This window comes from Clytia hemisphaerica, unplaced genomic scaffold, assembly GCF_902728285.1.
Source record: "Clytia hemisphaerica strain Z4C2 unplaced genomic scaffold, Clytia hemisphaerica genome assembly, whole genome shotgun sequence".
Lineage (NCBI taxonomy): Eukaryota > Metazoa > Cnidaria > Hydrozoa > Leptothecata > Clytiidae > Clytia > Clytia hemisphaerica.
In genome coordinates this window covers 129128-140964 of record NW_027103573.1, presented here as the reverse complement: position 1 = coordinate 140964, position 11837 = coordinate 129128, and the positions used below count along the sequence as shown (strand labels likewise).

The following is an 11837-nucleotide window of genomic DNA, read 5'->3' as shown; positions in this document are numbered from 1 at the left end:
ACTTTGCTTCGATCAATTTAGAAGAAGCATGTTTGAGTGAGAAGCAGGCTAAAAGTAATACGATATGTGAATAAAATGCTATCTCAACCATCTACAAAAGTTATTTTCATCATCACTTAAAGAGATCATAAATTCATGGTTCACTATTATTTAAAAGTTCTATCTTAACATTTACAATATTGCCCGTCGCCATTTCAATCAAGATATCCAATAAGTATACCAGAGCCTTTCCATAATGGATCTGCTGTTTCATTAATTGTCTAGCCACAGCCGCTACTTGAAACATAAGCTATCAATGTAATATTGAAAAGATCTTGATAAAAACTTGATGCGATGTTAAGTGATTCCCCATTGTTCTTCGAAGGCACTACACACTTTGGCACACGTTAGAGCAGCGGAGAGTGGGTATTCACTGATCGCTATATCTTCCTCACCATAGCTTGCATCGACCTGAAAAACATTGGTGAGAATCAAGTTTTACATCATGCAGTCAAGGCTTCAGTCCCTAAGGCGGTGGGGGTGGGGTTTCAGGGTTTGGCACATCTATCAAATCAATTTCAACCTTTTAAAGTTTCCAAAACCTTTTAGTAACACTTCACTAGATATAGCTACCCTGTCCCTGGCTGAGGTAAAATGGTGCGTCATCTTTATAAGTAGACCACAGCTCGGCGAAGGCAATTCGATGATGTAGATAGTAGGTCTTTGGTTTATTCTGATTGTAAAGTGATTTTTTGTTTAATTTTGAATTTTAAAGGATGTAAAGACTGGAGACGTACCTTTCCATGAGCCATAGCACCGATAACAAAAACGATTGGTTCATCAGTAGGTACCAGTTCTCTTGAAGGCGTGCATTTTTTTGCTTTGTATGACATCACTGTAAATACACAAAAGAAATCACAAATGAGATTCATCAGGATTTATCATTGTAAATACGTCACATTTTTGAGTCATAAACAAATGAAGTCTTTAAAAGTTTGATACGATACTTTTTAGATGTTTTTAAAAGAATGAAAACCCTAACCGTAAATTTAGAGAGAATTTATTGTGACAATGCATTAAAATAAAACAGCATTGGGGTGAAGAGGTAAAGAAAAATTTCATTTCTAATGTTAATTATACCTAGTTTTTTGCAGCCAACTGGAAGATGATCTGTTATTGGGTTTTTGATTACCTAAAGCAGAAAGTTATGGAAGGGAAAACTTTTAGAATGATGCATTAAATACAGAGTGTGCTAAAACGGGCCAAAATTTGAAATAAATTTATGTAACGATAATGCACTTTTCAGACTTTACAGGCTTGATCAATAACCTATTGAGATTAGTAATTATGCATCTGTTTAATTTGATAGGTCGATTTTCAAAGTTTTCGAGCACTTTCTGAAAATAATTTTTTTATTACATTGGGCATAACTTTTGATCTAGGGAACCGAATTTAATAAATGACCCTTCAAAATACAAGTTTACGTTTCTTCTTTCCAATGAAAAAAGAATGGTTCTTTTAGAATTTTTAGACCTCAAGAATATTTATTTTAAAGAGAGAAACTTTATTTGTGGTGCTCCCGGTATAAAAAAAACAATACTATGAAAATGAGCAGAAAATATACCTTCATTAGTTTGATGGGACCATTTGAAGCGTGGATACTTAATTTGTGAAGCAATTGGACTGGAAAAAAAGAAAAAGGAATTTTTAACTTATTTTTTTGCTTTGCAATTATATCATGTACTTTCAAGAAACTTTGATAGAGAAAATTCTTCATAAAATACAGCCTCGTATATCAAAGGATTTATTCACGTCGCCAGTAAGCATCAAAAATTGATAACATGCAGGGAACGAGCATGAAAATAGCATTAATAACAAAGTATCACGGTACTGTAGGATAATTCCAAAAAAGTTCTTAGAGACCTATATGGTACATGTGAACTTTTATTCAAACCTATGATGTAATAACAACAATAACAATTATAACTGTCAGAAATAAACTTACCCATCAAACCAGAAAATCTATTATAAGTTCTTGGAATTCGAGTTTGTGGGTTGATCTCAATTAGAACGTTCTTTTCTGTGTGGATGTAAACTTGAAGAAGACCAGCACGATTCAAGGGACTGTCCATCAACATCAGTAAACATTGGTGGGTTATGTCTGGTCGGTAGTTTGCAGGGTCATTTCCCTTCTTCCTCAAAATGCCTTTATGATCATCACAGTTCAAAAGCTCAAACGTTTTACCATTCTAAAAAGTAAAAATAAGTTTAATAATATCTCTACAAGCGATTTGGAGCACGTTCAAGACAGGATTGTCAAAGAAGATGTGGATCAGCCAAGTTCCTTTATGAACAACTATCTGGTCTTGATGCTAATTATGGCTGGCTGGTTTTGCTCAGTCCAGGTCGAGATGAGCTGTGTAGAACGATTTACCAAAATATTATTTATTCACAGGTAATTTTGCAGTAACAGACTTACTTCCCTGTATCTTTATACTATAGCTCGACTCACTTTTAGAAAACCGCTTAGAAAGCCATACGGAGCATAACCAGCCTCTTTTTGAGTGATAGCACTTTTTCTCTTCATTAGTTATTCATAATGAGTAAATTTGGTAATACTAAGCATACACATCACAAGCTACCATAGTGAAGTGGTAGAGCATCTCGCTACAGTTCGCAAGGTTGTGGGTTCAACCCCCAGCCAGGTTATACCAAAGATTCTCAAAATGGTACTTGATGCCTCTCTGCTTGATGCTTGATGTAGAAGTGATGTGAATTTAGTATCATTTCATCTAATAATAGACCTTTTGCTAGTCAGGATGTAGCCTTGATATCCAGACCGTCAACTATTTCATTGTCTAACATTGTCTGTTTTGTTTCTTGTCTACAGTCTGCTCCAAGTAACTTGCGTACAGAGATAATTGTCTTTGCATATGCAAGTGCATCTAAAGTCTATTCACGATAAGTGTGCACTCTTTTTTCTTTTACCTATAACTTTTGAAGGAATTCTTCAATCTTTATAAATTTGGTATCATTGGAAAGATATTAGTAAGAAAAACAATTTGAAATAAAAAAATCTTTAAAAAAATTCTAAAAATGAAGATGAAAAAGAAGAAGAAAAAAATGAAGATCTTGTAGAAAAGTGCTATAACCTTCATTTTCACTGGAGAGGTTCTTTGATCTTAGGAGATCATCACTGTGAAGAAATTTCATTAAAATGTTTATTCAATATAAAGTTATGATACAAAGTTAATAAGTGATTGACCCCAAAAAACAGCAAAAAACTGCAGAAAACAGCGTTTTTAGACGTCAATCAGCTTATAACTTTGTTTGATATCTTTTGACTGAATAAATATTTTTGAGAATTTTTTTCACAGTGATGACGTTCGATGATTAAAGATTCACTTCAGTGAAAATGATAGTTATAGCATTTTTCTACAAGATCTTCATTTTTTTCTTCTTCATTTTCATCTTCATTTTAATAATCTTCTTAAAGTTTTTTTTATTTCAAATTGTTCCACTCACTAATACCTTTCCAATGATACCAAATTTATAAAGATTGAAGAATTCCTTCAAAAGTTATAGGTAAATGAAAAAAGAGTGCACACTTATCGTGAATAGACTTTAATTGGTCAATTCGCGGCAAGTCACTGAACAGAATTTTCATGGGGTTTTCAATATTTTTCTATGTGCGCACATAATTTATGGAAAAGGCTGACATTGCAAAAAAAGATAAACAAATGAAAATGAAAACACAGGCGACAGGTTCATTTCTAAACAAAATGGCTGATGGAAATCAGTGTGAATGAATGTGTAGTTTAAAGTAGTTTTGAAAGACTTTTAAGTTTATAAAAGAGGTCTTTCTGGTAAGTAATTATGTGTGTCTGTCTGATTCTGTCAACAAGGGTTCACTCACAGACTGTGTCATTGAAACTGCACCAGACTTTTTTAGTTGTACCAGACTCTAAAATTTTAGAACTTTATATGTTGAGGTAAGAGTTTTTTTTTGAAATTTTTAGTCTGAATACCCAGGCTAGTCAGGATGTAATATTGAATAACGAAATACTCTGGCATCAAAACAGTTAGTCACACTAGGAAATCAAGTTTTCAGAAAAAAACAACATCAGTCATCTACAGGATGTATTTGCAACACCAAGGATGAGAGTACCTGAATCAATTTCAAGATCCCAAGACAATTAAAACTTGGAAACTTAAAATGAGACAAAATGACAGATTGCAAACGTGCAGCAGCCAGAATATCAACCAACTAAATTTTGTCATTTTAATTCCTGAAACAGCGCTTTGATTTTTAAGGCCTTGTTTATACGCTAAAGTAAAAATAATTCCGCACATGTTCATTCATGCACATATGGGTCAGTTTTTTTAGGTCCGGCAAAATTTCCGGGAAATAGGCTATTCGGCAGTGGGCGGATCTAGGTGGGTTCCGTCTCCCCTGCAAATTGTCTATTTGGGAAATTGATCTTCAAATTAGTTTTCAAGATTGGCTTGGCTCAAACAATTTCATCTTCTGTATATATGGTATATAAAAAGCGCCAGGTAATTTTTTCATAAATCCCTTTAGAAGTATTGTGGCGCATTTTTTTGCTTATATGTGGTGTAAGTTTGAATAGAGAATACAGTGTAAACCTAAAGCTCTAAAACAGCATCTAATAACATGAAAACCAGAATATGATTCTTCAATGGGAATCAAAACTATAAAGTGCACTTACAAACATCAATTTGTCAGATCTAACAAAATTAATAACCGCACTGTCATCATTGAAAATAAAACAAACGATTTTCTGTCAAGAGCCTTTTAAACATTCCAACAACTTCCATCGAAATGATCTATCACAGCTCAGTCTACCATTTTTAGCGCGGTCCGAGGATTGAGCCGAGAACGCTCCACGAACTCCTGCGCGGGTGAAAAACTTCAATCTGTCAATCATTTTCTCAAGCGAAGAGTACGCGAAGCGATTCTAGCTTTACGATAGTGACGCGGGTCATCAATGGATAGTATTCAATTATCATTATCCCTTTATTTTCATTCCTAGAACTTTTGCAAAATAAAGGAAAAATAGAAAAGTTGTATTTTTTACTGCTCTATTCACATATTGAATTTGAAAGATCTTCTATGTGGCGTTTTTTTGCAAACTTCAAAAAACTGATTTTTGTCCCGCCTTTGCGGGACTTTGGCTTAAGCAGTCCGTCACAAACAGCGATATTTCGATCACACGGAAGCGCTTCAAAACACCAGCTCTTTTGGAGTTTTGTCTCGTTTACCCAAACGCTTCAATCTCGCGTAGGCTTAGGGGTCAAGACTAGAACCCCCAATACGAGACATTTGCCTGACCGAAAAAAAATCATCATCATCAATTTTGTTAATTGTCAGAATGGTTTACTCACTGGAAATACGCAACTTTCTGAAGTTTCGTTTTTTTCGGTTGTGCTTCATTTTAAAAATAACGAAGATGAAAAGTTACCATCAATCCCACGAGTAAAAGAAAGTATTCCGACTAGTCTACGAAAAGTGCGCTCGCGCGGCGAATAGAATATCTCGCAAATTAATATATGCATAAAACTGACGAAATCCTTTCTTTTTTATGCTTAGGTGACGTCACCAACGATCCTGACTTGATAATGGAGAACCAAATTTGGCAATGCATAATTATTACGAGCGCCCAAGAAAGTTTGTGTGACGCAAAAATTGCTCGATCAACAAAGCACTAGAAAAACGCCCACTGAAAATTGAAACTTGGAATTTATTGAATATTTCACTAATGAAGTATCAATTTTTTTTTTTTTGTAATTATTATAAATTCATAATTTTTAAATACTAATTTTTGAAAGTCAAAGGACAATTAAAGTGAATTTAAGCTGATTGGGTGGATATTGGGCGGGGACGGGCGTTTTGCACGTTCTGAGATCGGGAATTAAACGAGAGTAAAAGACGGGGGCGTCTTAGTATGTAATATTAATTCATTATTTTCTTATTTTTATTTTTCGCGAATGAAAAATGAATTTTTGATTTTTGAATTAGGGAAATATAATATAATATATTATATTGGATTGTCAATGCCAAAAGATATTTCTTTACTTTACAAATAATCTGCTGTGTTCTTTCGCCACTTACCCCCGGATTGTTTTACTAGGCACTTCGGTCACGTAAATAAAAACACGTGTATATGTTGAAGCCGACGGTGGACTGACCGAAATTGCAATTACATAAATTATTGTGGAAGTGAACGCTTTAGACGAATGTTTGGGAAATCAAAAAGACAACTTTTGTGAGAATGTTGAGTTTTGTTTATATGGCAGTTTGTGATGGACTGTTAAGTGCTTGAGTGCAGCATAAGGTACAAAGTCCAAACATGCGTTTTCCGTAATTTTTGTGTGAAGAGTTAGGTCTATACTGGAATATGGATCTCCAGACTAGTGACAACTATGTATATAAGCATTTTTTATTGTTGGAATAGAAAAGAGAAAAGAGGTAAGTCTAGCCTACACAAGTGTTTCAACCGGTATTCCAACGAAGCCATATTTTGGTTTGTACAGAAATTTCGCCCGCTCAAATCAAAACAACAAAATGGTCAATCTCACTAAAACAAAACATTGCCGCCACGGCATTTCCCTAGATAAAAATTTTGGTCACGTGACCATCCGTGATTTTAGACCAATGAAAACCCTTCATTTCCCCGGAGTAAAGTTGTGTCTACACTAACACGCGGCGGGAAGTAGCTAGAAAAAGAGGGAGTAAAAAGAATGTGAGAGCTACTATTTGTTTCAAAAACACAAAACACACTGTATTTCCTAAGCTCAGTTTGGCAAATTGCATAGATCCGCAACGTTGCAATATTCCGCAACGTTGCAGTTTTTCCCAGCGTTTCCCCAGGGTTGCGCTGCTATTTTACGCAACGCTTCCAATTGAAGCTTGTGATTTTAAAAATTATGAGCCTATCAATCAGTTAGTACAAGTACCTCCATTTAAAGCATGTTAAAAGTTCACAATAACGACTTTCTTTTTATTACAGAAACCAAACGAATGAGAGCAAGTCATTAAAACTAAAAGTCAGCGCTCCGTGGTTGTGACGTAAGTTTTGTAATCGATAAACATCTTCCTCGTAAAAAGTGTCATATTGAAATACCTTTGAGAATACTAAATCAACTAAATGCATTTGAGTGCAATCTTAAATGAATAAGTAGCGAAAAGGCGTTTTTTAAGGACAGGCACCATCCCGTTGTTTCACCCCTGCAACACCTCAGCTGACATAAACATAAACGTCCACAACGTTCATGTAATGTAACATTGGATTGTACAGTTAGATATACGGTGTAAAAGCGTTACTTCTTAGTTGCGATATATTGTGGGGAAATAAAGCCGGGTTCAGATGAGTTGATTTCAAAGATTTTGATTAATTTTAGCGAGAATTAATTTTGGAAACCTCAATCTTTTTCTAATTTTTTCTTCCTTTAATGCATTCGTTTCAGATTGATTTGACATGAGCACGTCATCTTTACTGGGGGTAAGAGTCATATCTTCTTTCAAATTCAATTAGTTTCGTGATACGAGATCTGGACGAAATTCCACTATACTTTGAGACTGTCAAAGTTGCTGCCATCAGAACCAGAAATCGGTTTAATCCCCATTCAATTTTATACCTCACCCTGTGGCCTATTCGCTATATGTCATAGTTTTTTTTTTACGCTATATGTACTTTTGAGCACCCTGCCTCACAGCCCCCGGTGGAAGTGGGGATTTAGGACAAATTTCTATCGAAATCCCAATGGGGATATAAATCTATTGAATTTCAAATGAAGATTAAATCAAATTTAATTTTCCAGTGGGGCTGTACTGTGATGAGCACGGGGTGCTTTTAGAGGAACTCTATATATATTGTATTTATCTCTATCTAGAAATGTGGTCCGGCGCTAGAAGAAAAACGAAAAGAAGACAAAGATATTTCTAATTGTAAAATGATCCATGGCTTTTATATTTTTTAGCCAGATAAACTTTTATTCTTTTAGCTTTTTTACCTTACGTACACTTTCGATAAATTACAATTAGGGTAACACTACCATCACTGTTTACTTCACAGCTTGACGATAATACTGTCTGTCACGGACGGTTCATCGGGCCCTTTGTCTTTAAGTCAAGCGATATTCTGAAAAAAGGGAAGCGTTGTTATACATGTTTCATTTGTGCGAGGGGAACGTCCCTCTCTCAAAAAGTCCGAGTCGTTTATTAGCCCGTTAGGAAAGGGACATAAAAGAACATTAAAACCAATAGAACAAAGGTCTGTTTTTAGTGGATTTAGATTTTACGATAATAGTACAGAGATCCAGGTTCTCACTGGGCCTGCCTTGTCCGTTAAAAATGAGTACCCTGGGCAATTAGTCTAAATAGGCTCTATTCTGAATATACCCCTGTCTCAGTAAAATATACCCCTGCCACATAAAAGCTACCAGTCTTGGAGTAATAGTAATGAAGTTATAGCACAGAGAATGATAGTTACTTTTTAACAGGCTGACAAACGTCAAGTAAAAAGGCACAAATAACCTTGACACATATATTTTGCGATCTCTCAAAGCATGGAAGTTTTTCCATCTAATTAAATTCCGAGTCAAATGTTCAAAATTTAACGTGATTGTTGTTCAAAATTATACCCGGAAATTTTTCTTCTGCTTTAAATTCGACAATCAATAAACGGGGAACGGGCACAAACACTCTGAGGTATTGAAGCACGGAAGTTTACCCTTTAATGGATTTGCAAGAATTTGGTTTGTGGGTGGAACAAGTCAAAATGTATAATCACTTACTTTCTCATTTTTAAGCTGCCATCAACATAATATTCCTGGATGGCGCGTGGGTGTTCGTGTTGTTTCATCGCTTTGAATTTGAATAATCTTTCAATTGTTTACATCGTTTCGTCCCGTGGTCCCGTGTGAGATATTTTAGTATTTTTCTAACTGAAAAAGAAAATATATTTAATCCCCGCCAAAATTTATCCACTTAAGGTAATCACGAGAGTAACCCATGCTATTGTATTAGGGATATGTTCTTTCTTTTTTTATCTGATTGATAATTCTTTGGTTTAGGGGGTCCACCATATCATTTTTAAACACGAGAAAGAAAGCAGACGCTGACGCTGAATATCACGAAGTATCATTGAGTTTGCTTAATATTATGCTTAAAAATAGTCTAATTATTATGCATTAAGATAAGTGCGCCTATATTTTTTGTGTTGGGATTGAGAGAAAATAGATGTTCTTCTTTGCTTTCCCTGTGCTTTTAATTTTACTTTAATTTAATTTTCTCCACCGTATCCCTTATCCGCTTTTAGCCACACCTTTCAGTTCGTCCCGAATAACTTATACTTTTGTGAAGTGAAATTCTCAGTCATCAGAAATAATTTCATTGAAAACTTTCAAAACCGTTATGGGAATTCTTACTGCTGACGCGATTCCTTTAGTTTGGTTTTAACGACCGTTGATTAATTACGGTTATTTTCACAGTTTCTTGTTTCTACGTCATTTTTCAAACCTCTTAGTAGGAGAACGTGTCTTTTTATAAGGAATTTTATAACACTTCGTGGCAGATTAAAAAGACAATTAGAAAACGAAAGCTTCTTCGTTTTTCATTTTAGCATTTATGGGGAAGAATGAAATTTTCAGAAGATGCTTTACTCGATATGAGGATTCCCATTTGCGTAAAATCGCGATTCCCCATGGTTGCGAAATGGTGGCTATGGGTAATTCCTTTGTTCTTTTGCTATTTTCTATTGTTCTATATGACGTAAAGACACTTCAAAAATCGATGTACTTGTACTAACTGTCAATTTTCTTCTAAACACATGCAAAATCAGGCAAAAAATTGCTTTCTTGAACAAAGTAGCGCTTTTTTGAACGATGTAGCATTTCTTCCAAGAATGATTGTGAATAATCGCTAGGTAGGAAATTAAAATGCTAGAGTGAAAAGTTTCCTTTTGGGTTGTTCTTCAAAATGCACATTATTTTCAGACCCCGGTGCAGCAGTAAAGCTGCGGAATTTCACAACATTGCGGAATATCACAACGCTAAAGATGCAGAATTTCGCAGCGCTGCGGATCTGTGCAATTTGCCTAACTGAGCTGTCATAGATCAAGTGTTTTGGCACATCCAGGTACCTTCTAAGGTTGACAAGTAGCTAGAAACCAACAGTCCAATTAAGTTTATAGTCAAGATGTAAATAATAAGACAGATGTAAAATAACGCAAAAAATACCTTCACAGTTTCTAACGAAGCACGCTCCAAAATAACGATTAAACGCTTGTCTCTGTCTTTTGGTTTTGACACTCTTGGTATCTTTGCTTTTTTAGGTCCTTCATCGTCACTCATTCTTCCTTTTTTACTAAGTTTTGGTAGTTAAAATGCAACAAAAACTCACAAGAAAAGTTTCAGCAGGAGCAATCCAAAGGAAGCACGTGGTCGACCCGAAAAATCAAAACAAACTTCGAAATAAGGCCCTATTTCTAAAGACCGGTATACATCACGATTATAAACTGCGCAGACTGTAAACGGCGGACGCTGGTGCGGGTGGTTAAACAAGCGCCGCAAGACCACGATAAAACCATAGAATAGAGAATGACTGAAATTTGAAATACGAGAGAGTTCGAATAGCGGCGACGGCGAGGGAATAACCATTATCTAATATTCCGATGGCGTGTTGGCGGCTGCCCACACTAAAGCTCTAAAGGAGTAGACTGACGTTCAGAGCAAAGCGTGTCGTACCATATTTCCACATCTGCAATCATGGTCGTAATAATTGAGAAAAAAGGGAAACTCCCACAAAATCTTATAGCCACAATCGATTTGGAAGCGCTCTAACTTAGAATGAATGGAAGGGTAGAGTTTTAACTCTGAGTTTTAACATGAGACTTAAGACCAAAAGTTCAAAAATGGTTCAATAAGGCTCTTAATATAGCCAAGAAGTCTACAAACCCGAGCCAAATTGAAATATCCGATTAAATTCAAGAGATGGCCCAAAATCGACTTTCTGGCCCGAACTCTAAATTTCGAAAAACGAGAAAATAAGCATAATTCTCAATAGATTTTGACCATGATTGTGGTACCAGATAAGAATAACCATTGAGTTTAAAGCTCGAAGGGCTAAGGAATCATTAAAACTTCTCGAGCAAAAATAAGCGAAGCCTTAAGATTTGTGCAATTTTATAGAATGATGGATTGACTCTAGCCAAATCTCATCCCGTGTATTCCAGGCTTTATTTACGTTGTATGTTGTATGGACGCAAGAGAATATTATCTGGCACTATCAGTAAGCATCAAAAAGCCAATAATACGTAGGGAGCAAGGTTGAATTTAACTCTCTCGTTGTTTTCACGCAACTACTTGGTTTTTTATCGAAATCTGCCGATGAATTTTACGTTCAATCTGGCATTTGTGTAAGCAATGTGGGTCTGCAGTTGAGTAGCTTGAGTAGAGTAAACAGGTCTAACAGGAAGAAAAAAAAACATTTTACGTCGATTCAGGTAGCCGATCAAATAGCTTTTTTGCCAGCATGATTAGTAATATTTTTCAAAACACAATTTTAAGGTATGTTAGCCTAAATATTCATAATATTGTGGTAGATATTGGATAGAAAAAGACAAATAATGGATATATAACCCCAAAAGTCAAAATCAGAGCACAATACAAAACGAGAAAGATAAATCGGAAAAATACCTGAAAAGACCAGAATGACAATATCTGAAAAACACCCAAAGCAATGCGAAGAGTAACAAATAATTTGAAATTTGGCACAAATGTTCTGTGATTTTTCCCATATAGAAATTAAAGATTTAATCAGAGTCTCTCATCACTTC

The 11837-nt window shown here is 35.3% G+C and overlaps 1 protein-coding gene and 1 long non-coding RNA gene across 2 annotated transcripts; both read right to left on the bottom strand.

Moving 5' to 3' along the window:
* Window positions 1-81: 81 nt before the first annotated feature.
* Window positions 82-10462, bottom strand: LOC136801129 (ribosomal RNA small subunit methyltransferase NEP1-like). The gene is made up of 6 exons (XM_067057750.1): window positions 10240-10462; window positions 1985-2228; window positions 1604-1662; window positions 1120-1171; window positions 777-874; window positions 82-450 (listed from the first exon to the last, which is right to left on the bottom strand). The coding sequence occupies exons 1-6, from the start codon at window positions 10351-10353 to the stop codon at window positions 337-339; spliced, it is 681 nt and encodes a 226-aa protein (XP_066913851.1). The 5' UTR covers window positions 10354-10462; the 3' UTR covers window positions 82-336.
* Window positions 7940-8953, bottom strand: LOC136801128 (uncharacterized). Its single transcript, XR_010845811.1, has 2 exons — window positions 8797-8953; window positions 7940-8141 (listed from the first exon to the last, which is right to left on the bottom strand). It is a non-coding gene; the product is annotated as an uncharacterized lncRNA (long non-coding RNA).
* Window positions 10463-11837: the final 1375 nt, after the last annotated feature.